The 26865-nt window shown below is 33.2% G+C and overlaps 5 protein-coding genes across 6 annotated transcripts; 3 read left to right on the top strand and 2 right to left on the bottom strand.

The window, feature by feature from the left end:
• Positions 1-613: 613 nt before the first annotated feature.
• On the top strand, positions 614-6827 carry LOC7494519 (uncharacterized). Its single transcript, XM_052451917.1, has 16 exons — positions 614-872; positions 954-1037; positions 1142-1282; positions 1406-1476; positions 1578-1671; positions 2262-2339; positions 2667-2733; positions 3839-3924; positions 4021-4071; positions 4699-4746; positions 4956-5076; positions 5165-5345; positions 5949-6086; positions 6169-6281; positions 6421-6492; positions 6586-6827. Exons 1-16 carry the CDS (start codon positions 690-692, stop codon positions 6696-6698), a joined length of 1641 nt encoding a protein of 546 aa, XP_052307877.1. The 5' UTR covers positions 614-689; the 3' UTR covers positions 6699-6827.
• A 436-nt stretch (positions 6828-7263) lies between these two features.
• Positions 7264-7718, bottom strand: LOC18097551 (probable carboxylesterase 120). Its single transcript, XM_024599618.2, has 2 exons — positions 7565-7718; positions 7264-7472 (listed from the first exon to the last, which is right to left on the bottom strand). Exons 1-2 carry the CDS (start codon positions 7716-7718, stop codon positions 7264-7266), a joined length of 363 nt encoding a protein of 120 aa, XP_024455386.2.
• Positions 7719-10262: 2544 nt separating this feature from the next.
• On the bottom strand, positions 10263-14702 carry LOC7468338 (isocitrate dehydrogenase [NADP]). 2 transcript variants are annotated; one of them, XM_024600251.2, is made up of 16 exons: positions 14480-14702; positions 14047-14090; positions 13830-13939; positions 13555-13592; positions 13355-13432; positions 13214-13267; positions 13033-13134; positions 12838-12929; positions 12649-12752; positions 12461-12529; positions 12258-12373; positions 12068-12102; positions 11470-11612; positions 11239-11361; positions 11045-11134; positions 10263-10577 (listed from the first exon to the last, which is right to left on the bottom strand). In XM_024600251.2, exons 1-15 carry the CDS (start codon positions 14526-14528, stop codon positions 11047-11049), a joined length of 1245 nt encoding a protein of 414 aa, XP_024456019.1. In that variant the 5' UTR covers positions 14529-14702; the 3' UTR covers positions 10263-10577; positions 11045-11046. The 2 variants fall into 2 exon arrangements, with proteins under 2 accessions (XP_024456019.1, XP_002305928.2); XM_002305892.4 differs by having other exon boundaries at positions 10263-10530.
• Positions 14703-22392: 7690 nt separating this feature from the next.
• LOC112325882 (homeobox-leucine zipper protein HDG11) lies at positions 22393-25495 on the top strand. The gene is made up of 7 exons (XM_052452276.1): positions 22393-22520; positions 23185-23302; positions 23399-23590; positions 23740-24174; positions 24267-24368; positions 24459-24659; positions 25277-25495. The coding sequence occupies exons 1-7, from the start codon at positions 22393-22395 to the stop codon at positions 25493-25495; spliced, it is 1395 nt and encodes a 464-aa protein (XP_052308236.1).
• Positions 25112-26820, top strand: LOC7494520 (homeobox-leucine zipper protein ROC8). The gene is made up of 4 exons (XM_024599617.2): positions 25112-25457; positions 25545-25813; positions 25928-26017; positions 26157-26820. The coding sequence occupies exons 2-4, from the start codon at positions 25595-25597 to the stop codon at positions 26550-26552; spliced, it is 705 nt and encodes a 234-aa protein (XP_024455385.2). The 5' UTR covers positions 25112-25457; positions 25545-25594; the 3' UTR covers positions 26553-26820.
• The last annotated feature ends 45 nt before the right edge of the window (positions 26821-26865 follow it).

Genomic DNA, 26865 nt, shown 5'->3' with positions numbered 1-26865 from the left:
TTTTCCACTAAATAAATAAAAACATTGCAATAATTTATAAATTATGCTATCATGCTCTCTCTTTTTTCAATGAATTTGTTAGCATATTTGTTAAATTTATTCCAACTTGGCGGGTTGATCTAAAAATTTGATAACCCGAAGCCTATTTAAATTTAAAGTTAAATTGAAAAAAATATTATTTTGGTGAAATCCATTTAATCCAACAAGGTTATTAGTAATCCGATTTATCAAGTCAAATCTAATTTAAGTTCGTACGTGTTCATATTAAATATATATTTTTTAAAAATAAAATGATATTATTTTAATAAAAATAATTGATTAAATTGATTGATAATATAGTAATATATGCTCTTTTTTAGGCCAATTTTTAGACGGACTGTGACAATTATATTTATTTGGCTTATTTTATTAAGCATAACCTTTTTTTAAGCTAAATATTGATTTTTTTTAATCTAAATTATTTCTAAACAAAACTTAAAGAAATTATAGAAGGATAACTGTACAAGCCCATTATCATTGGACCAACAACAATGGGCCGCATAGCCTACTGAAAAGCCCATACTCATAATCTGGAATCCTCACAAATTTTTAAGAACTCGGACCGTTTTTTAATATTTTTAAAAGACACCATACCTACGTTACCTCGCCGCCAAAACCACCACCAGCGCCACCATCCTTCACAAAACGAAATGACCTTCAAACAAAACTTCAAGCTTCCTTTAACGAAAAAAACTAAAATTTTACTGCTAACAGCAACCACTGGCACCGCCGCTCTCACTCTCTACACCAACACAACTACCACCGACTCCTTCACTAACAAAATCACCTCTCCAATCCACGCCGTCCCTCGCTCCTCTCGCGCAATCTCCACCGTCTGTAGAAAACTCTCCTCTATCTTTCTAAACTAATTACTTAATGAATCATGTTTTAATCGTTTCCATTTTTGGTGACAGATTGCGTTAACCATCGCTGATTACAAACTCTCTCTCCGTAACCTACCAGTGAACTCTGATTCTTATTATCAGAAATTATCCGAGGTAAATGAAGTATATTTGTTTTTCGTATTTTTTTAATTTATGTGTTAATTTTTGATTTAGTGAATATTTTAAGTTTTGATTTTGATTGAATTTAATTAATTAAGGTACATTTACGATCTGCGAAGAGGATACTAAAATTATGTGAAGAAAACAAAGGATTTTATGTGAAAGCTGGACAGTTTGTTGCTTCATTAAAACAAGTACCACAGGAATACTCTTTGATGCTTTCTTCATTGCAAGACCAGGTCTTAAATTTTGAATTTCTTGTTAATTTTGATTGTGTTTATTGCGAAATCCGTTTGTTTATTTGTTGCATGAAGAATTTGTGTCTGTTTCGTAGGCTAATATTTTGTTTAGTTATAATGTAGGCAGTTCCTTGTAGTTTTAAGGATATAAAACAAGTGCTTCAAAGCAATCTGGGTCGAGATTTAAAGAATATGTAAGTTTCGATTCAGTTTCTTTTTTAGATGTTGAAGGTGGACATTTGTTGTTGAATTATTATTATTATTATTTATTTATTTATTTTAACGTAAATGGCAGATTTTTGTCGTTTGATGAACAACCAGTAGCTGCTGCATCGATTGCGCAAGTGCATCATGCGATTTTGAAAGATCATCAAGAAGTAGCAGTCAAGGTTGGTTGGTGTCAGTTTTAGTTGTAAAACTCCCTTGGTTTCATTTTTTGCTTTAGCAACTAAGCAATTTTCTTGACCTAAATTTTGGAAGTTAAAGAATGCTTTTAACTGGAGATGATGTGATTCATTGACACCATTGATCCTTTGATAACATGTTTCCAATTTTACTTTGATTGTCTTTAGTTTGTTGAATCTTTGCTTACTTTCCAATATTAAAGTTGTCTGTGACTATTAATGCTGGGATTCTTCTTCTCTCTCTTGCCTATCTATTTTTTGACCTTTTCAAAAGCAAACTCTTTGCCATACAGTTATTTATTGGATATGTTGGATCTTGATTCATATGTGGAACTTAATCCATCATTATATATCCAATTTGCAGAGGAAAAACTTGATATCATTGTGATTTGATTCTTCCAATAAAGTTGATGATTACATTAGGAGAATCTATATGATGTTCTCTGGTGAATGTGGAACATACCCTTCCAAACCTTCTTTTTAAATGTTAGAAAATTTTCTTGTTCTTCAAAACTTTACGGATTCTTGTGAGTTATGTATTTAATTGTAACATGCTTCTCTTTTTCTGCATGTAGGTACAGTACCCTGGGTTAGAAAGCCAGATGAAGATAGACATAACCACTATGTCCTTTCTTTCAAAATCCGTGGCATGGGTGCGTGATAAAATTCTCTTGACAATTTAAATTATATCTCTGTTGCATCATAGTGGTATCATCTTTTTGTGAAGTTAGACTGTGGATGTTCTTTTTTGGATAAGGTAACAGTCAACACATCTGATGTCTCTTGAATCTTGAATATGAATATGTCTTCCTTTTCTTTTTGGACAACAATTTATTCTCCTGATTTTTTTTTTTGCATATTTCATGTGGGAGTTTTCACTTCCTAATTAACTTATACTCCTTTTATTTTGATGACTGATCCACTAGCTTAGAGTTATCTTTCTTTTTTCCCTTTCTTCTCCCCCCCTCTCTTTTCCACAGCTTTTCCCTGATTATAGATTTAACTGGCTGGTAACAGAATTCAGAGAGGTTATTTCTTCAGAACTTGGTCAGTGGTATTCCTTTGCTTATTTTATGCATTTTTAATCTCCTTCATAGACACTTGAAGAACTTGTGTAACTTCTTCACTGCATGCATTCTCCATATTCCAACATGAAAAATTGCCTGCAACCAAGGGTAAAAGTATGTGCTATATGATATTCCAACCTAAAGTATTCAACTGTTTAGAACGGATGTCAGTTAGTTACCTTTTTTTATAGGAAAAAAAAGAATATTTTAGACCCCCTTGCCATCATATGGCCAGTCAATGCGATGCGGAACAAAAAAAGATTTGAAGCCTAATAAGAAAGAAAAGAAGAAGCTAAGAAGAAAAGGCTAAAGAAAAAGTTAGAGGAAAAGAGTTGGGGTTGGAAAAGTTTGCAACTTTGCAATTTTTTATTTGATTTATCAAAACTCCTTAACATTTAGAAAAGTAGTACATAAATACTAAAACCTTGACTAGAACAAGCAATTGGGCTTATAGCCCACTAAATAAAATACCCAACAATAATTAAATCAAGCTCAACAAATAAAGCCTGATTAATAAACCTCAACATAAAGTTCAAATAAATTAAACCAAAATATAAGCTAAAGCCTAATCTCCATCGTCTATGATCATACAAGTGCGTAAACAATGTCTCGAGTCCGGTGTCCTCACCAATTCTCCCGAGATTGGAGAAACTAGACCTCGTCAAGTATAGTTCAAGGCGACTCCAATAATGATCCTAAAGATCATGATTAAGTTATTGTGATATCTCTCTGATAATCAAAGTATAGTCAGTATCTAGTTATCCAGCCCCTATACTGGGATTCGTTGAAGTTTTCCATCCCTAGTGAAAACAACTTGTGCATCCAAAGTAGCATTAATATGTTCCTTTTGTGTCAATGATAAAGATAATACGGTAAGGATATCAAAAGGAGTATCAAGAATAAACTGTTGTGTTTTATATATAACAAGATCTTTCATGTCAAAAGTAGAACTAATATCAAAATTTAGTGATAGTTTAATGACATAATTATTTGACTCAATCATTTACAACACTTTGAATGGTCTAGCACTACTCACTTATTTATGACTGGAAAGATATGATTTTTCACTTTTCCATGTTTCACAGATTTCATTCAGGAGGCAAGAAATTCTGAGAAAACTGGCAAAAACTTTAAAAATAACAAGTTCGTCAGGATTCCTCGTGTATTTTGGGTAGGATGACTGAGATTTTCCTTTACCAACAGCCATTGTCAAATTATTTGTGCTTACTGGTGAATGTAATTCTGAGGACCATATTAATATTTCCAGGAGCTGACCACATGTCAGGTTTTGACGATGCAATTTTGTTGGGGGCACAAGGTATGGATTTTGAACTTGCTGCATCTGTCTTGTGATTAGGATTCCAATGAACTTAGAAGGTCTATTTCAGTTCTCTGCGGGCCTTGAATTCTTTACAAGGCTGCCAGTAATGTATTAATAATACAAGCTTGGGCAACAAAATGGGTTCCAGAACCATAATTGCCAGGATAACCAATAGCGTTTTTTATTTTTTTCCCAGCAGAGAAAAGGTGCTACTTTTAACAAATAGTGGTTTATGACTCCAATTTTTGCACCAATTTTTCTACCAGTTACAGGGAACTAAATTGGGCACTAAACTAAAAGGTTCTGGGACTTATTAAAGGAGAAGTATCGGTTACCTAGCTCACTTTTCCAAAATTTTGATGGTGTTAAAATTCAAGATTTTTAAACCATCATTTTAAACAACAATTACAATATAACATAACCGATGAACATTTCTTCCATGATGGACTGTTGTTAAATCATGGACAACTTTATCTGATACTTCTCAGAAAACCTATTAAATTATAGCACTGTTCATAGTATCATTTTGAAACGTAATGGTTTCTTTTAATTGGTCTCTATATTATTATGAGGCTTTTGGGTCAACTGCTACGTGCTATTAACATGATGTTCCTAGCATTTCAGGTTGATGATGTGGAATTTATGAAGGAAACGAGAATAAATCCTATAAAGGTTGGTTTCATGAGTCCCCTTTAGGTTGTTTTTCTCTAAATTTATAACAAATACTCAGTTTCCTGCAATTGAGATTGCTTGTAAACGTTCACAAATCGAGGATATCATATTTATTTTGTGGCTGGTCATGATTCATCATTAAAACTTACAATGCATGATGCTGACTAAATTAATATTTTTTACCGATCTTCCCTTAGTCTGTATATTAGGTTGCGAAAGCTTTGGTGGAAATCTTTGCTGAGATGATATTCGTACATGGATTTGTGCATGGAGATCCGCACCCTGGAAATATATTAGTTTCTCCAGAAGGTCCAAATGGCTTTACTCTGGGTATGTGTTGAATTTTGAATTATCATAAATAAATTCTCATTTGCGAAAACAGCTTGTAGTATGAAGTTGTTTCGCCATACACCTGCAGTTATTTTAGATCATGGAATCTACAAACAATTGGATGAAGGATTTAGACAAGACTATTGTCAGCTGTGGAAAGCTATGATTCTTCAAGACACACATAAAATACAGCAGCTTGGCAAAGGACTTGGTGTTGGGAAGTATGCTAAATACCTCCCTGTCATTTTTCTTGGAAGAACCATGAACAGGTGATTTTTCTTGTTTTTATCTTTTACTGTGTGATGGTAGAGTTAATTGTTGAATAATTTTGCAATTAAATACAGATTTTTGTTAATAATATCATTGTCGACCATAGTGGTGATGAGATGATGGGGGTGATAATTGAAGTCTTCTTGATGATGTAGAGTGGTACAAGGGACCGTTCTGGAATTGTATTATGTGGTACACTTTTCTTGAGGCGCTACAGTATAACACCAAATATGAAACTCAGTATTTAACCAGGAAACTGGGGTTTTATGATTCCTAGGTATATAAGATTGTCACCTGACTTGGTTCTAACTTTCACTCTTAATTCTTTCATCACCTCCTGTTTCTTGCACTCCCTGTGTTTCTCCACAAATACTCGTTTTCTTTCTGTTCGTTTCATCCTTTACTGAATGTGCCTTTTAGCATTCCACAGCCCATAACCCCGCTTAAGGATACCCAAACAAAGACCGCAAGTGAAACATAGTTACACTGGTCTGTTCCTGTGAATTAGCATTTCTTATCATATAATGGAGATCTAGTGGCAATTTATTATTGAATATTAACAATTAAATTAGAGACCTAACTGAGCTTGGTTCATGCAACAGTAAAGCAATTCTTGGAAAGGGAATGTCAGATGAAGAAAAGAGTAGCTTGAAGCAGGAGTTGAATTATTTGAAAGTGGATGACTTATTTTCTTTCATGGAATCTCTACCACCTGACTTTCTCACTATATTGCGCACGGAGTAAGAAAAGTCCAACATCCTAATCATTTACTTTCTAATAAAGTAGCTGCGCAGCCCTTACTGGTCGGCTGTTCTTTTGCAGTGGCCTCCTCAGGTCAGTCATTAGGAAGCTGGGAGCTCCACAGAATGTCAGGCTATTATCCTATGTGAAGTACGCAATACGTGGCCTCTCTCCAAAGTTGAGTCCTGAATCTGGTAGGTTCTTGAAATACATGTCCTAAACAAAGGGATTATTTGATAATTCAAGCATCTAGGGATCTTACTCTCTCATTTCCATGCCCCTGATGATGAGTTTCAGCTGATATATTTTTATATGCTCTTGTTCTCCTTTCAGATTCATCAATGAAAGTTACCTTCTCCAGATTAAGGACAAATGCGAGTTATCTTCAGCTACGGCTTTTTCTCGGTAAGAATGCATATAATTCACATCGATAACAACCCTCTAGAGGCCTAGTTTAGACAACTGGATTTACAGGGTTTCCTTCTTTTGCAATTATAGCGGGACTGCAGCTGCTTTTTTGGATGGAGAAGGTCAAGCAATTTCTATGCACATTGTATAGAAAATTGTTGCTGAAATGCCTTCCTGGTAAGCATGATAATTGTCCTATATAGTTAAACCTCTATAAAACAGTATCTTTGGCACCATAAAAAATTATTAATTAATTGTCATATTATTTTATCAAGACATTAAAGTTTTAACAAAAATATCATTTAATTGAGGTTATTGATTTATCAAGGTTATACTGTAATTTGTATCTGATTGACGATGGGTATCTTGTAAAGGATGGGTGAATGGATGGTTGAGATTGATTTGATAAAATAAATAAATAAATAAAAATAAAGGGTTATGAGATTAGTTTGGGATTTTGATCTAAATTAATCATATTGTGCCATTCAATTGAAAGAGGGCAAATACATGAAATTATAAGAGAGAAAAAAGATGCAACTATTTCTAAACAGTAAATCAAGCCACTGTTATAAAACCTGCCTGGCATGTAGATTTTGGACTTGGACGATGTGGGATCTATTTTGAATGAATTGACTCGGTTTGATCCGGTTCGAAATCTAGGTTTAAATGAACATCTTCTTGACCAAAACGAACATCTACTTCTACACCTTTTTCTTCCATGAACTTGGCCAATTCCATCCGACGATCAAACATTGGATCCCCTTTCCATCAAATTACCATCACACTCCACTCTATCAACTTCATTCTATCCATCAACTTTGATCCACCACCCACCGTTGGATTGCAAAATTCATGGTCCCGAGCAGCACCAACGGGCAATGCGTGGTACCACAGCAAATCATTAACAGCTAGTGGTATAACAGGATCATCATCGATCGATAGAGATTCAAACTTTGTCCTAATAGCCCCACTAAAACCTGGGCAGTGAAATATATCAACCCTTTGATTTTCAATGGCTCGATATCATCAAAATGAGCTGAACGTAAGCCTGCATGGTAAGCTATGTTGCCTCCATCACTTTGACCCATAACATAACAGCTTGAGTAATCAGCATGTTCCTTGAACCAAACTTCGCTATTTTTTATAAAGTGAGTTGCTTCTATTGCATCATCGGAGGCCGCGGGCAGCCGGTGCTCAGGAGCGAGGCGGTACTTGACAGACATAACGATAGCCTGGACATGACTTGCCAAGTTCGAGCAAAAGCCATGATAAACAATCGAGGCTGCACCAATGGAAGTAATGAAACCTCCTCCATGCAAATAAACCACAACAGGGAGTGCTTTCTTGTCGGACAAAGAAGCATCTTATGCTTGCTTAGGTAGAAATATTCGAGCCCAAAGTGTCTTTTGCTTGGTTAACAGGGATGTCCTCGGAGAGAACTGGGGTTGGATTGTCAGGGTCTGGTGTAGCTGGGACGTTGTGAATCGTGCTTTGGTTTTCTAGTAATTGCACTATCAGGTATAGGCTACGTGACCGTGCTTTGTCACGGGTCGGATAAAAAAGCTTTCGAGAAAAAAAATAATGTTAAGCTAGAGTATTTTTTTCTAAATATCAAATGATAAAAAATAAAAAAATATGAAGAAAAAAAACTCTATGTTAACTTATTAAGCTTGTAATTCAAATAATTTGGCAAAAAAAAAAACCTAACTGAAAAACCTTGAAGTCCAATCCTTAATAAATAAAATATATGAAATTTTAGAAAAAAAAACAAAACCTAATATACAAAATGATGATAATAATAATAAAAAAAGCAATTATAAGCAAAAAAAAGACTTGAACCTACTTGGGTTAACCTGTCAAACTTATCGGTTAGGTAATGAGACCAGGATAACTTGGCAGAAAGAAAAATGAAGAAAATCATAAAATCTAAGTTATTTAAAAACCAATGTCAAAATATGAGATGAAAAAAAAAATCAAGTAAAAAGAATAAAATCAATGTCAACACTTGTTAACTTATAAAACTTGAGTCAAAAGTCATTTGATTGAAAGCACCAAATATAAAAAAAACCACGAAAGTTAATTTTTAACAAATCAGATATTGAAAGATGAAATAAAAAAAAATTAATAACACAAAAGGATTTTTTTAAAAAAAAAGTAACTGAAAGGAAAAAAAAGGGGCAAACCTACCTTGTCATGAGATCGAGATAACCCTATAGAAAAGACAAACAAAGAAAACCATGAAGCTTATTTTTTTAAAAAAAAATCAACGTCAAGTAATGAGATAAAAAAAATAAGTCCATGAAAAAAGATGAGAACTTGTGTTAGCTCATAAAACTCGTGATCTGAACCATTTAATTAGAAGCACCAAACTTGAAAAAACCATGAATCTCAAACCTTAAAAATCCAAATGTGAAAGGATAAAATTGAATAGCAATTAAAAGAATGATGATCATATTTGAAAAACAAAAGTAATATGTGGATAATTTTGAATTAAAGGGCTAAATTAAAAGGAAAAATCAATTTTACAAAAGAATTAAAAGAAGAAACCACCCAAAAATTTAGAACCAGATTTAAAAACAATAACAAACTAAATATCTTGATTAAAGGACGGAATTGAAAACGATTAAAACTTCATAAAAGAGATAAGAAATTCCATAGATGCCCCTAAAGCAAGCCTAGTTTTATTTTGATTCCAAGGTTAAGTTAGTAATTGAACTATACAAAAAAAGAATTAATCTAAAAAGAACTCTTAGTAACTAATTACCTAATTTTTGCCTTTAAAGATAATAAAGATATTTGACTATTCTAAAAAATTAAGAACTTTGTACCTCCAATGAAAATGTTAATGATAAATGGATTAGATAGAAAAGTTTATTTGACCCCTAAGCTTAGTCTTCTAGGTTAATTTGATGAAGGGCAAACACATTAATTTCCTATTATAATCCATGATAAATCAAGTCCAATGCATAATGATTTTTTCACATGAAATAGTTCTGTTAATTTGGAGATATTAATCAGGATCGACTAATGATAGGTTTGTTTAGGTATTGATGTAGCCAGCTGACATTTTGAGACCCATCTAATTTATGCACTAAAGGTGTACGTTATTTCGATTAAAGTTATGAATTATGTTTTGTTCTGATTGGAATTAATGATATATCTTATACTAAATTAAAAAATAAAATAAAATAAATTTTATCTTGTTCAAAATCTTAGATTATTCCAAAATTTTCAGCTAAATTCCAGCGAAGAACAAGATCTCATATTATTACAGATTTTTCAGTTAAATTCCAGCCTAGACATTTAAACATGAAATTTCATTCCACTCGCTCTGTTCCTTTCATGAAAAACTCTTTTTCATTTTTTCCATCTTAACTAGATTGCGTTTATTCTCCTCAATCAGACAAACCAACTATCCCAGTCCAATGCATTAAAACTTGTGTGATTTTTTTTTTTAATTTAATCAACTTAGTGATAATAGAACATATCGGTCTTATGGTAGAAATATGGACAGCCAAAAGGCATTTACTATTAAATTGGATTTCCATCAATGAAGTTTTGTTCTTCAACAGGATAGGTATATGGAAAGCCAAAATCCCTTGAGCCAGATGATTCTATCAGACAACAAGATAGTTCTCTCAAAATTATGAGGGCCCTTCTGCGAAGGCTCAGCCAACAATTTGATGTCTGCAACCAGTTACTCTAGTTATCATACCTAGTCCAGGTTTGCCTACATGCTCAAAGGTCTAGGTTGTATGCATGCGGGCTTAACTCAAAATAGAATATATGTGTATATAGATAAAAATAAAAGCAGTCTTCGACATAGCCATCGAGTAAGCAGAGATTTGAGATTAGGAACCGCCTTGCAGTAAACTAGTCGGCGACAAAAATTACAGTTGAAATGATATTGAATTGAATCAAACAAGAGAATGGAAAGAAGAAAATAAAGCTGAGTTGTTTAAATTCATGAGTTCCCTACTCTTCCATCTTTCCCTCTCCTTTATTACCTTCACTGCTCACTTTGCATGCGAAGTCCTGTAAACAACACCAACACCTCGATTAAGATCTCTGTTGGTTTCGAACTACAATTTGGAACAAAAACAGAAAACAATTAACAGAACAGAAAACCACAAGATATTACAAACATTGAAAAGTCGACAAACAAACATGAGATACAACTACTCTTGTTAACACATTGCTTATCTAGATGATATCAATATCCACTTCTCAGCTCAAGTTGATGACGTTCATGAATTCCTCATGGCGACATTTTGCAAGACGAGGAGTAGGTTATGATATAAATTGGAAACCTCCTATGAGACAAGAAGCCAGCCCTGATGTTTCTAACAGCTAAGTGATTGGCAGAACTAGACTTCGATGTTAAAATTATTTACTCATAAAAATCCTACATTCATAATCCTTTTTTTTAGCAAAGAGAAAAAAAACACAGATAATCATACGCTCCAAACTTGATTAACATCAAGGTAAAGAAGAAACTACAGCATTAAAACCATTCTAGAGCCGAGCAAAGTTGGTGAGTATCACATACACTTATGCCTTGATAGAAAGTCTGGCTTTCAGCTCCTCCGCCACAGCATCAATGAACTCCTCGGTATTGAGGTAATGGTCCCTACTAACCCTGCAACATGCACAAGAATAATATTAAACACTTACAATTCATATAAAGTAGAGCATAAACATTGATATACATTCAAAATACACTTTTTACTGGGCTGGTCTTACTTAGATCCATGGATAAGCAGAGCGAGATCCTTGGTCATCTTGCCAGACTCCACAGCTCCGATACAGGCTGCCTCTAGTTTCTCAGTGAAATCCAAGAGTCTGGCATTGTCATCCAACTTAGCCCTAACCAATAAAAAACACATTTAAATTATTGACCAGAGCTTTCAGCAAACTTAAATAGTATAATTTTCAAGACCAATGGCATAAATTTGCGGGATCATAATTACATACCTGTGGGCAAGTCCTCTTGACCAAGCAAAAATAGAGGCAATACTGTTTGTGCTGGTTTCACCACCTTTCTGGTGAACCCTGTAATGCCGAGTAACTGTGCCATGGGCTGCTTCAGCCTCTATAGTCTTTCCATCTGGGCACACCTGAACCATACCAATTTAAACATAGTCAGAGATGATGACAAAGAGAGAGTGAACAATATGCTAATATCTTAGTTGTTGCTGAAATTTCTTTCTGCAAACCATCCCCCCCCTTCCACACTAGCATTAACCTATTTCTTGTATCAGCACCTTGATACAAGAAAATCCCAAGTTCCACTGTCAATCTAATAACTAAAGAGTAGTTAGAGGATGCATTTTAATGTGTCATTTTAACTGTGGCGCATGAGAATTAGAGAAGCTTCAAAATTGGGAAACCAATGCTTTATGCATGTAAAAAGTAGTCCATAAGGAGAAAAGGATGCAAGACAGTTTGATTAGCAGAGGGATGATTATTCTACTGCAGGAGTACAGAGAATACAGATGAACAGAGACGGCTATCAAAAATTAAACAAAAGGCAACTAAAAAATATTACAAGAAAGTTTGTCGGATATCATACCAATACAGAGGTCATCAAGCCAAGAGATCCGAAACCTGTAAAAAGACAGCCAGATATCAGTACTGAACTTCCTACCCAGAACCAAAGGCCACAAAGAAGAATTATAAATGTTGCAGCCAGAATAAGATAAGCACACTACAAAGGTTTTGGAAGCTGAATCTTCATGGTGTCAATGGTCTGTTCCACATACCTTGGGCCAAGAAATCACTCTGCACATCTCCATCATAGTTTTTGCATGCCCATACATAACCTCCTTCACTCTTAAGAGCATAAGCAACCATATCATCAATGAGTCGGTGTTCATACCTTCCAGTTCAACCATACGAGTTATTGACAATACAAATGCAGCCAAAACGAACCATCATCTTAAATGAAAGACAGTGAGTCACTCACCATATTCCTGCGGCCTCATACTTTGATTTCCAGTTGGCCTCGTAGACTTCTTGAAAGATGTCCTTGAATCTGTATCAAATAGAAAAGTCGACATATATCAACTAAATAACCAAAAGAAAATACAGGCAGGTTCATGAAAGCCAAGCATGGAGTTCTAAAAGGTATACAAAGTGATGAAAGTGTCATACCTTCCATCATACTTCTTCAGAATGGTATTTTTTGTGCTGAGATAAAGTGGCCACTTCTTCTGGTAAGCAGTGTTCATGGAAGCCTCAGCAAAAGCACGGATGGACTGCATTCCAGGGTCAAAAATAAAAGACAATTAACATACCTGCATTTTGGCTCATTAGAATAATCATCCGAAAAAATTAATATACCTCATCAGTGTTATACATGGCCAATGCCACCCCACCAGCACCTGTAAAGTTGTAAACCTCCAACTCAGTCTTCTCATCCTGTCCTTCTGGTACTGCAGATTGAAAGACAAATAAGAAATGAGAAAATATCAACAAAATAGGAAATTATTCCTAATAAATTGTGAATAAAAGCTGCAAATCAACAGAAAATCTTACCAAACACCAGCTTGAGCTTGCCAGCTCCTTTGATAACTGCATCAGTTGCTCGATATTGATCACCAAAAGCATGTCTTCCAATGCAAATTGGCTTTGTCCAACCTGACAACAACAATAATCAGTACAGCCCTAGTCCATCACTGAAATTGTAGAGCTGCTGCATCGACAAAATGAAAGTTACCTGGGACAAGGCGGGGGATGTTTTTGCAAATAATTGGTTCTCTGAAGACAGTGCCTGCAGAGATCGAATATGTAATTGGAGCTAAAAGCAAAAGGAATGTTATATAAACATATGGTCTGTCTTAAGTGCAGCTTCACTGACCATTCAAAATGTTCCTGATTGTTCCATTTGGACTCTTCCACATCTGCTTCAAATTAAACTCCTTGACACGAGCTTCATCTGTCAATAACACATTGAATATAAGAATTGTGCATGGCTGCTTTAGAAGAAAAAAATATATTGCCATAGGAAATTAATGTTCATTTATATCGATGTTCATGCCAACAGAGATGAATGCATACCTGGAGTAATAGTTGCACACTTGATTGCTACGTTGTACCTGAAAAGATTCGAATTTTCATAACATAATCACAGTCAGGTCAAACACTTAGTTCAGTACTATTAATCCAATATCTACACCAAAATACTCACAAGTAAGAACTGAAGGATCGATCAATATTAACAACTTTTTACATACATCTTTATATCTAAAAGGAGAGGATTAAAGGATAACTCTATCTGGGATAAAGGATTCTCAGCACAAAGGAACATATATATAAATGAACTGAACACTCACTTAAGAGCAGCTTCGGCACTTTCAACAGTGACTTTATCATCAGTGGCATCACGGTGAGGGAGACCAAGGTCAAAGTACTTGATATCCAACTCCACAAAGGGGAAAATAAGCTGTCGTCATTACACCAAAACCCACATTACAGCTATAATCCATTAACTCAAACCTTTATCAACCAGCAAGATAAATTCATAAATGTACAAACAAATATTAAAATCACCTTATCCTTTATTGACTGCCAGAAAATTCTGGTCATTTCATCTCCTGTATCATCACAATAACAAACAAGCACGACATGAGAAACAAAGAATGACATAAAGTATTCAAACACAGAAAGAAAGGCACCATCTTTGTGATTGACAAAATGACGATTCCAATAAAACCCAGATCTCAAGTAAAGGGATCAATCAATCCCAGATTCAAAATCAGATCCTATCCATGACCCTACAACTTTTTTTAGACAAAGAAACATAAGGATCCAAACTTTCATGCATCTACAAAAGCAAGGATGCTTACTTTATAACACCATTGCATCACTAACAACCAATCAAAGTCTAAACTTTCAGTGATAAAAAAATGAATCCAAACAGCTTAAAGTGATAAGATCATCAAAATGAATAAAGGAGTCAGAGTTAAAAAAATAATAATCTTACCGTCCATTTCAACGATGGGGTTGGCAACCTTGATCTTTTCGAAAGCCATTGTTTTGTTGTCTTGTTTTCGTTTGAGCTGAAAGAGTTTTAAAGATTGAAACTTTAGAATTGTTTTTCTTTCTTTCTCCTCCCGTGAATTGAATAGAGAAGGAAAAGAGACAGTGGAGAAATAACGCAGAGAGGAAAGACAGGAGGAAGGTGGAACTGGTTTATATATTCAACCAGGGAGTGTTTTGCCCTACCAATCATTTTGATGTTGGGCTTTTTTTAGTAAGAGATTAGAGAAAGAAATTAAAAAATAAAAATATTAATTCGAATGATAATTTAGATTTAAGGATGATTAAAATAATTGGATTATTTAGAATATTTGTAAAATATTGATTCAAAATTAAAAAAATAAAATTCTAAAGCTTAAATAAAAGCACTTATTAAAAAGTATTCAGTTTGGTTTTGATTTTAAATTAAAAAAACAAAAAACAAATCAACAAAAATAAACAAAAAATCAAATAAAAATCAAATCAAATCGAAAAAAAAAACTACATACAATCAAATTAAATCAGATTATCTATTTTTTTTTCAAAAAAATCTTTGATAAAAATCACATAATTTTCTTTAATTTTTAACTCATTTTAAATTATTAAAAATTTTTTAAATAAAATTAAATCGAATTGGACCAGACGAAACTATTTAGTTCTTGTATTCAATTAAGTTAAGTTTAAATTTTTCAAAAAAAATATTAATTTGTTGGAATTTTTTATCCAAAAACTTATTTTAAATGAAACATTTAACATAATCATATATGAGGATTGAGTTTTTATTTTTGTTTTATATTTGTTTTAATATAATTGAAGGGGTTCATTTTTCAAATCCTTTATTAGCAATCCAAACCCTAAACCATAATTATTATTTTTCTAATAAAATAGTGAAAACCTAATTTGCATAATGCATTTTTTTCCTTCAAGAACGCACAATGATCTCTTAAATGATCCTTGATGAGTTGGAAAAAGGTTCTTCACATAATCAAAAGAGTCGACGACCAAATGTTGATTAACATAATAAAAATACAAGAATTAAAACTTTAAAAGGCACAGACGCAATGGCATATTGTAATTAAGGTATGGAATGATGGGCAATCGCTTTAGAGGTGGTCCCCTCCAACTAACCTCCACTTTTGTCAGAAATGATGGCATCATTTTCCACCTAACACATTGACATAACCCTGATCCGAAAAAATGGACTCTCAAACGATATGTCTTGTGTTTTTTGAAATATTTAAATTTTTTATTTTAAATTAAATTTTTTTATATTTTTAAATTATTTTATTTTGATGTGTTGATATTAAAAATAAAAAAATATTTTTAATATATTTTTAAATAAAAAATAATTTTTATTATTATCTCAAATATTACACACTGCAATAAAAAAAAATAATATATTTTTAATGTATTTGTAGGTAAAATACAGGTGCCACCTCTAGAGAGAAAGGGTAAGTTGATCCGCTTCTTTCTCCGCCTACATAAAATATAAGAAACTCCATGAATCCTTGAGTTAAAAAAAAAAAAAAAAAAAGAAACTCCATGAATCCTTGAGTATACTTTGTTATTTCTTAACTCGAAGCTTTTTCTTAGGAAAAAAGCTGAGGACGAGGAGGAGAAGATCTTGTTCTAGAATTACAAAAAAACCAGGTCATTTTCCATATATAAAACAATTATATATATATATATATATATCTTTTTATATATTGAAAATGACCTGATTTTTTCGCTATATAGATGAGAAGGGAGTATATTGATAAGAATGGAGTGGGACAATATTTATTATCGCTACGTGACAATATATATATCTTTTTATATATTGAAAATGACCTGATTTTTTCGTGTCTTTTTATTTATTATTTTATTTTTTAGATTTTGTTATTGCTCTAAATTAGCCCACATGTCATTTTATAAAATCTGCCGTATACAATTTTCAATGCCAAAAAACAACATTGAAGGGCATTGCACAACAAGAAGGAAAAGGTTTATAAATAGCCATTTTATCTGCAATAACATTCAGTTCTCCATTTGGAACTGCAACTTTCATTTTGCCATTCTTGTACATAAAATATTGTCAATATATAATCCAATTAATGGATCAACATCTATTAGACAAGGGATATGTCCTCTTGGTAAAAAAAAAGGATAAAATTTAACGGGTTGCAATCGGGTTTTTAATCGGGTCTTACCGAATCAACTCGCCGAGTCACCCTTGATTTTACCTTTCTTTATTTTTTCTTAAGCCTGGTCCGGTTTCAGTCTCTGGTCGGCCGGGTCTCAGGTTGATCCGCCGAGCCGGACCGAGTTTCAAAACTATGGTAAAAACAATATTCTTCTATATATATTACACTGTAAATGAGAATAATATTTTTATCTTCTTGTCCTTGAAGCTAAAAACATTAGGCTAATGGTTAAAATGGTTAAGGGTAGAATTGTCTTTGTAATAGAAGCATTTTAACATTTTTAAACTAATCAAGAGCAAGACGAGTATTTTACTTTTAAATTTCACAGTAAAATGTCATATATTCTCTTAAAAGTCATAAATTGTTGGATGCCATAGAGATAAATCCCCTTAAGAGTCGTTAATTGTTGGTTACTATAAAAGGGTAAATTTGTATTTTTCATTAAAAGATGCAAGATAAAACAATCTATTTATCTTTATAAAAACAAAAAACCTTTGGCAGTTAATGAGGGGTGTTTTCATCTTTTCCCTTTATAAGCATAGTAAAAACACTCATTACTTCAAATTTTTATACCCTAGGTCTGAGGGTATTTTTGTCATTATATTATTAGTTTTCTTTTTTGTTATTACAGGATTAAATTAGGGGAAGTTTTGTTTTTTAATAAATTAAAACTATTAATACTCACTAATACTATCTTACAAAGAATTTACCAAAAAAATCACCATCTAAGTCTCAAACTGAATAATTTTACTTTAATCTTTACATATTATTCACTCTCCTTCTCATAATTCTTTTGAGTTATCATATCCTTACCAAAGATATTATATCATTGATCATATTTAAGTTGGTTGATTTAACCCATTTAAAACACTCAATATCTATATAAATATTCTTATCGTGATATCATTAACATTGACATTTCCTTATCATTATTTTTTCCATCACTCACATTTAAAAGTTTACTGAATCATATATCCATTCTGATATTAACTGTAACATCTTTATTTTTAATAATTACATGTAGATTTATCTGCTTGTATTTTATTAGTAAAAACCAATGATTTTTTTTCAAAAAAAATTTAACATAGTTTTCCATGCAATTTTACACATCAAGTTATCGACATTCGTACTTCCAATTGCTATTGTTAATTTCAAAATTTTATTCATGATCCAATCACCTTAAATCCCGTTTCGTTCAAGACTAACCATGCTTTTCAGTTCACCTGTATCCAAACACGCATTTGAACCACCATATCATAAGTATTTAGGCTTAGTTTGTTTCTTGGAAAGTGGTTTCCGAGATCACTTTCCAAACTTTCATGTGTTTGTTTGCCATTAGGAAAGTTGGTCAACGGAAAACACTTTCCAGTCAACAGAAAACACTTTCCAATCAAAGGAAAATTTGGCTTGGTTTTTAGAAAAGTGTTTTTCTTTTATTTTGGACGGAAAACACTTTCCAGTCAACAGAAAACACTTTCCAATCAAAGAAAAATTTGGCTTGGTTTTTAGGAAAGTGTTTTTCTTTTATTTTGGATGGAAAACACTTTCTAGAAGTTGTGAAAAATTTAGAAATGTCATATTATTTGCTGATTATATCAAATTTGGTTCTCAAACTTTTGATTGCTATATATATTTTGTTTTGAATATTTGTTTTTCAATTTCATCCCTTAGAATTTAATATTTATATTAAGTTTGATCCTCATTTTTATAATTGTTATTTGCTTTTCACTTATTATTTTTTAATTGAAATTTTTTATCTATCAAATTTGGTCCTCATTCTTTTGATTGTTACTTATTTTATTTGAAATAATTTATAAAATGTTAATTATTATTATTTTAATTTCTTCATCTTTTAATTTTTTAATTTTTTAAATTTAATCTCTATTATATTTTGATTATTATTTATTTTATTTGAGATAATTTATGAAATTATATTTTTTTTTCAATTTCATTCTTATTCAACCTTTTAATTTGTAAGATTTATTTCTCATTATTTTAATAAACTTGAAAAAAATAAAACATTAATAAGTTATTTTCCAGCTCATTTTCTATGACATGACCAAACAATGAAAAGTGTTTTTCAATTTATTTTCCATTACACTACTAAACATCGGAAAATAAATCATTTTTTCCGGAATTCACTTTAAAAAAAATATATTTTTTTCAGCAAATAAACGAGCTTTTAAGAAAAATAAAATACAAACAACAGACATGTATTCAAAGGAATTCAATATATATAAACATCTACTACCTATTTTCAACTACTTGGCACATTACACCAGTATCCTCTCCATGCATTTTCTAGATTGTTGACTTGAAGTGAAAGCCTCCATGGAGTAGATGTGCTTGCTTACGTGGGCTCTTTCCCAGTGAAGCTGTTGAATGACATCGAGACACGTAATATTCAAGGCACTGGAGAGTGTTTCTGGAATTGGTCCACAGAAGAAAAAATTGTTGTGAATCTGAAAATAACAGAAGAGAGATTGCATACAGAGGAAGGGATAGTATCACACAGGATTATTAAATCCAAAATTGAAGTCGTATACTTGTTTCAACAATAAGCACCTGTAGCTTTAAGATGTTGACAGAAATCACGAGGGGTAGTTTAAATCGTCAGATCTTGGATTTGCTCCTTTAATATTCACGATTTCAAGTTTTTTTAGGGCCACTGGAAGCTTACATGGTCGTTAATTTCAGGACCTATGAGATTAGTTGAGGTATATATAAGCTGGCTCAAACACCCACATTAATAATAATAATAATAAAAAAAGATGTTGACAGGAATTTCATCACTAATGAATGTGTTGTTTCCCCAGGCCAACTGCTGTAGACGAGACAAACGATCTAACTCTCGCGGGATAGAATAGCTGAAGCTGTTGTTTTTCAGGTTTGGTATCCTGAGAAAGCTCGATTGGCGCCAATGGGGGGAGATAGGCTGTCCTCCGGCAGCCCCACAACTCTCTGATGATAAGGATTCGTTCCACGAGCTTAGCATACCCAGAGGATCATTAGTAATATTTGCATTTGATTAGTATTCTAGAATAAAAAAAAATGTGTTTAGTTGAAGAAATAAAAATAGATATATATAAAAAACATGTTTAGTTGAATTTCTATACTTTAAAATAGAAAATGCATGAAAACATATCATTTCTATTACTAACAAGGAGAGTCTATTTCCTGCTCTGGTAATGAGAAGCAAAAGGAGAGTTAAATTATTTGCAAGAGAAGTTACCAACGTAATTAGCATCACAAAAATTTCGAAGACTATGCACGAGGAATCAAGCAAAAATACACCTTGATTTTCATGATCAATCTCGAAAAAAGTAATGAATTAAATTTACAATTTGAAATAGAAGTTACAATTTTTTATTTTATTTCTTACAGAAACCACCACAACCGGGTTAATATGTTAAATCTACCATCCGAATTATGAGATTTCAAAGTTCAATTTCTAACTAATCTAGTATTAAAGGATGTACGTAATCGAAGAAAAAACAAAAACATAAATAATAAAAAACAACACAAGTCAACTTGAGTTAACCTGCTAAATCCGTAAACTAGGTTATAAGACTAGGATAATTTCATAAAAAAAATTATAAAGCTTCATTTCTAACATATCCAATGTTGAAAGTTAAAATTGAAAGAAAGAAAAAATCAATGAGGCAATGATAGCTTAGTTCTCAAACAACTTAATATTGAAGGATAAAATTAAAAAAAAATGAGTTGTTGGAGGGTGAAATTGAAAAAAAAAATTAATTAAAAAAAATCTAAAAAAATAAATCAAATCAACTTAACAAACTCGTGATCCAAGTTTTTAAAATTGGGATAACTTCAAAGAAAGCAAATAAAAAAATTATGAAGTTCAATTAAAAAAGAACCCAAAAAAATAAACATAAACAACTCGGATTAACTTACGAAACTCACGATCTAAGTCACGATTTAAAAAACATGATTATTGAAAGATGAAATTGAAAAAAATAAAAAAAATACAAAACATTATTCCAATAAATAATATTTTGTTAATATTACTATAATAATTTAATCATACTCTTTAGTGGTTTTTTTTTTTAATTAATGCTAGCTCATGTACATGGCATGCATTGTTTTAGAACATGTAGCAATGAAAAACATTAAATTTCTTACAAAATAACGCAATTTTTCAATAAAAAAAATATAATTTAGATAGTTGTTCTAAATTGAAAACTTCTAAAAATCCAAGACTAAGATTGATACAATAAGTTGTTTATTGAAAAATATGAGACTACTAATAGTCGTGGGGCATTTTTTAGGTTAGTAAAATCAATAAATTCTCTTAGATATGTATTTAATTCAAATAAAAAAAAATGGAGGAAAAATTTAGATTTTTAGTTTTTAAAATTCACAACAAGACTTTATCACCATCTAAATCCAGGTCTCGCTCGCCACTATCATAAACCCTAAATGGAAAATCTTGAGAAAATATGGAAGGTTTTGACAGGTCAGATTATAAATGATGGATTTTCCTATTTTCTTTTTCAGAGACAGCTGCAATACTTGATAGATATTTAATTTGCTTATAAAGCATTTTACTAAATATTCAATTAATATTCTTTACATCTCAAATATATAACCATAGTTGTAAATTCTCAAAATAATAGTCTCAAGTAAAATTAAAATGTTTTGAATATTAGTTTGAGATTTTCTTAATATATTTATGCAAACATTTTATTAAATTATTCATTAAATTAACTAGAATATTTTCAATTTCAAAATTCAATTAATTGTAGCTACTTTGGGATTTTTTTTAATATATTTATGCAAACATCTCATCTCAAGTTCATGGAATTTTGAATACATTATTCAATTAAATTAACTATAGATTTTCTCAATTTCAAAATTCAATTAATTGTGATTTTTTTTTAAAATTCTTAAATCAAGATATCTAGAGAACAACACAGTAGTTGCATTTAGAGCACAATATTGTTGCATTAATATTCCGTAGATGTATGCTAATACTTAATCATAATTTTGGAAAAGGTCTTACCAATCATCAATTTACTAAATTTGTTAAATGATTAGTATTATCTAGTGTTAATCACACAATAATTAAGGGCATCCATGGCACAATCAAAATGTGTCTTGATCAGTACACAAGACAAACTAAGCCTACCCCAATTCAAACATGTATCATCAACAATCCATCAACAGATTAAACTAGCCAAGCATGTTCCTTAGCCACAGCAATTAGTCCTCCACTCTGCGAAACTACACAGTCGAGTCATGCTTGTTCTTGGATTGATGAGGGGGAAAACAATGGTTATGAATACTTGGAAAAAAGTAAAAATCATTTGTATACATCCCACTCCATATATGGTACGTAGCTTTTCATGCGAAGCATATCTCTGAAACGACGAAATTTGCTGGCTTGCACCTTTTTTTTTTTTTTTTTGCTGTAACGTGTAATGCAGTTCATGGCCAAAAGAAAGAAAGAAAAAGTTTACAAAAAGCATTATGCCTAAAACAGTAGAAAACCAAGAACCAGAAATCTATCTTTGTAGGATTGGTTTGGTGTTCATTTGCTGTCCTTATTTGGAATTGAGTTGTTGGGCTATATATGCACAATATCTGATATATAATCATAGATTGTGCATTACTAGCCTGCATACCAAGAAGGGAGACTTGCAGTGATAATATTTGTGCGAGTAAGAGGAAAATAATGGAGCTTTCAATGGGAAACAATGGTGGCGCTTCGGGCGATGAACATGAAGCAGCTTCTAACTCTAGAAATCAGGGAAATAAGGCTTACCATCGCCATTCTAATCAACAGATTCATCAGCTTGAAAAGTACAAAACTAGCATCACTCTCTTTTCAAGGACTTTGTTTTATGTTCTTTAAGCAAAATATAAAAACAAGATTTTGATCTTTATATGTTGCATTTGTTGTTGTTTTTTATATGGTTTTTGTTTGGCTATTTTGATATGTTCTTCCGATTGATTCATAGTTTCACCATCCATTGATTACTGTGAAGCTTCTGTTGATGTTCACGAGGAAATCTATAAATTTTGGTGTTTCACTCTTGGCTTGCTCTTTGTTGGTAAGGTCTTCATTATTGAGCGGCTTTTGGATAAAGTCATTTCACTCGACATGAGAGGTCTATTTTATTTATCTGTGAATGGAAGAGGATTTTCCCATTTCCCCCCGTTTTCAGATTGCTGATGGTGTTTTTGATGGAGATTGTTTACTTCTTCTGTTGATGCATTCATTTTTGTCTTGATAAATCAATTTTCCTATGTGCTAGTTCGGTCCTTGATTGTGTTGTTTGGATTGCTTGCTTCCTTAATTCATTCACTTGGCTTATTAATGTCACAACTTTTTTCATGGATTTTTAATATGCATCCTGTAAGAATATTTGATGTTTCTTCAAAAAGGTCCGTCCTTCCACACCCCCCCCCCCCCCCACCTTCATTTTCTGCGTTTGAAGTTTGTGGTTTTGTTACTCTGATGAAGATTTTTCAAGGAATGTCCACATCCGGATGAAAACCAGCGGCGCCAGTTGAGTAGGGAATTAGGGCTTGAGGCTAAACAGATCAAGTTCTGGTTTCAAAACAAAAGGACTCAGAAAAAGGTACTCGTGATTTCTTGGTCTAAAACCCTGTGTTCGAATACATTGTATCCCTTAATAATGTACTGATGCTTTTGCACCTTCTGATCCATTTCGCAGGCGCAGAGTGAGCGAGCAGATAATTCAGTTCTTCGGTTAGAAAATGAGAGGATTCAATGTGAAAATCTGGCAATCATAGAGGCACTGAAGAATGTGATCTGCCCAGCTTGTGGAGGTCCTCCCTTCGGAGAAGAAGAACGCCAACGTAGTTTGCAGAAACTAAAGCAGGAAAATGCTCGGTTGAAAGAAGAGGCTAGTTTGGATTCTTTCAACGAAGTTCCCTTTCTAAATATCTCCTCGTTCTCTATTAGGCCTTTTCTTTTTAATGATCCATAAATGTTTCTGTTTCGAGAGTCTTAATGATTTTTTATTTATTTATGATTATTATGATTGTTGTGCAGCATGAAAAGGTATCCACCCTTCTTACCAAGTACATAGGAAAATCGATTTCACAGATTGATTCGTTGACACCTGGCGCTGGATCTTCACATGGCGTATTGACAACAAACCCTGGCATTGATCTGGAACGGAATCCAGGACTGGACAACAGTCAGTTGGTCTATAAACGTAGAGGAATTCTAGATATGGAAAAGGCACTCATGGCTGAGACTGCTGCCAGTGCAGCAGATGAGTTGGTCAGGCTTTTGCGAGTTAATGAGCCTCTGTGGATCAAGTCCCCATCTGATGGAAGATACATTATTGATCGTGTCGGCTATGAGAAACTATACCCCAGGGACAGTCACTTCAAAAGTTCTAATGCTCGTGTCGAATCATCCAAGGATTCAGCAATGGTGATCATGCCTGGAATGGACCTGGTTGACATGTTTTTGGATCCAGTTAGTGCGCTTTTACTTTCCACACTGTAAGATCAGACCATATTCTGTTGCTAAAGAGGAAACAAGTTTAACTATTTGCTTTGATTTTACAGAATAAATGGATGGATCTTTTTCCGACAATTGTTACCAAGGCCAGGACAATTCTATTACTTGAAGCTGGAACTGTAGGAAACCGAAATGGTTCCTTGCAGATGGTATGTTGAGTAGCTAATAAATCTCTATCATTCCTTAAATTTTGTCAGGTCTTGAGCTGAGTATTTATGAAGTGAAAGGGTTAAATGCAGATGTATGAACAAATGCACATACTGTCGCCCTTGGTTCCACCTAGGGAGTTTTACTTCCTTCGTCTTTGTCAGCAACTTGAGCCTGGGGAGTGGGTGATAGCAGATATATCGTATGACTTCATGAGAGATGGCTCCCCTTCCCGCGCTTGGCGGCTTCCTTCTGGATGCATGATCCAAGATAAGTCTAATGGATGTTCCAAGGTGAGTAGTTACTGCATCACTATACCCGAAATGATCAAATGATTGAGCAAGTGTCACTTCTGCGAATTACTTGTTCTAGATTAACCATACCATGCTTGTTCATAGCACAGATTAGGGCTGATTGTGGCCGAGCTTTACAGTTATCAAATGTTACCGATTCTGACGAACAACGACCAAGTTCTGATGCACATTTGTCAATTAATCAATGAACTATAAAAGGAATGGAGCCTGGCATCTCTATCCTCTTGTTTACAGAATATTTTGACGTCTGCATTTAGTGTAATGTTCATATTAATTAATGAGCATGGCTATTATAAATGTTTCGTAGATGCAATATCTAAAACAAGCATATCTGCAGACCCCCATTTATTCGATACCAATTTTTTCATCGCTGATAATGTCATGTACAGGATGATCTTTTTCTGTCATAAGCACTAAGCAAGCGTTTGTATGCATCGCCATGAGCTACCAACAAACGATGACTTAAAGATTGCAAGACTAGTTTAGCATAGAATCATTGCATAATATTAGTATATCTGAAATTGTCTAACAATAATTTATGTCAATTTTAAGTGAATCGTGTGTGAGACTGATTTTGCATCACACAAACTTGATAGGTAACTTGGGTAGAACATGTGGAGGTTGATGATAGAACTCAAACTCATCGCCTTTACAGAGATCTCATATGCGGAAGATCTGCTTATGGAGCAGAACGATGGATTGCTAGTCTCCGGAGGATTTGTGAGAGGTTAGCTTTCTACAAGGAGGAAACTGCAGCTGCTCGAGAATTTGGAGGAGGTGACAATAATCATTTTTTTGCCTTTCCATTTCTTTGACACCCATTTTATGCAATACTGTTGAGCTTTAACATCTTCCATTGCTCAGTGATCACTTCACCTGAGGGTAGAAAGAGCATAGTAAACCTAGCCCACAGGATGGTGAAGATCTTTTTTGCAAGTTTGGGCATGTCAGGAAAACTGGATTTCCCTCAACTCTCTGAAGTGCACAATAGTGGGGTTCGGGTGGCTATTCGTAAGAACACAGAACAAGGGCAGCCGATTGGCATGGTTGTTAGTGCTGCTACTTCTCTCTGGCTTCCACTCTCACCTCAGAATGTGTTTAACTTCTTCAAAGATGAGAAATCACGAATTCAGGTTTATGAAAAATAGAATGATTCATTCTGTGATCAATAAATACGTACATATTTCACTCATTCGGATATTTATAGCAATGTAACAAATGGTATTTCCTGTCATTGTCTCTAACAGTGGGATATTCTGTCCAATAGCAATCCTGTGCATGTGATTTCACACATTTCCAATGGGACTAATCCAGGGAACTGCATATCCATTACTCACGTAATTTCTCTTCCTTTCTCTCCTATTCTGATGCAGTATAAACTATAGCCAAAAGGCTTACAGCAACAATGTCTTGATTCATTTTCAGTAAGTTTACTTGTGCAGTTCTTTGATTGTTTTTCCTTTCAAATTAAAGCAGCCTTTCATTCCTACTGAGAACAACATGCTGATACTTCAAGAGAGCTGCACGGACTCTTCAGGATCAATGGTGGTATATGCTCCACTTGACATTCCAGCCATGAACATGGTGATAGGCGGTGCAGACTCATCGATCATTCCCATACTTCCATCAGGTTTTGTAATATCTGGCGATGGCCGTCCAGACACAGGAGGGGACAGTTCTACTTCCACAAGTTCTACTGGGGCAGACTCAGGAGGTTCACTTCTTACAGTAGCCTTCCAAATTCTGGTCGCTGGCCCTAATGTCACATCCTCCACAGAACTCAACATGGAATCTGTGGCAACAGTCAATACCCTTATCAGCACCACGGTTCTCAAAATTAAGGCTGCTTTGAATTGCTCTAATTTGGGTTAAGCATTGGTGATGCTGTTGGAAACTGAAACACAAAAAAATAATCAGCTGGTACTTCTGCTCAACTTTTGGCTGCCAGTCTAGTTGTTTTAAAACACTTTCATCTCCAGGATGATGGTCTTGCATTGCAAGAGAAAGACATTGAGTTTTTTTTTTCTTTGATGGATGATGGGGATATTTTATTTATTTATTTTCTTTCTTTCTTATATATCCTCTCTTTAATTAATTATTTGTGTTTATTTATTTATTTATTTGAAAATATTTCACGCTATATTTAGCATCAATAGAGATAAACCATTGATTAATATTTCTTATA

The sequence above is a fragment of the Populus trichocarpa genome, chromosome 4, assembly GCF_000002775.5.
Source record: "Populus trichocarpa isolate Nisqually-1 chromosome 4, P.trichocarpa_v4.1, whole genome shotgun sequence".
Taxonomy (NCBI): domain Eukaryota; kingdom Viridiplantae; phylum Streptophyta; class Magnoliopsida; order Malpighiales; family Salicaceae; genus Populus; species Populus trichocarpa.
Note: the sequence above shows the minus strand (reverse complement) of the source record. Positions and strands in the feature narration are given on the sequence as shown.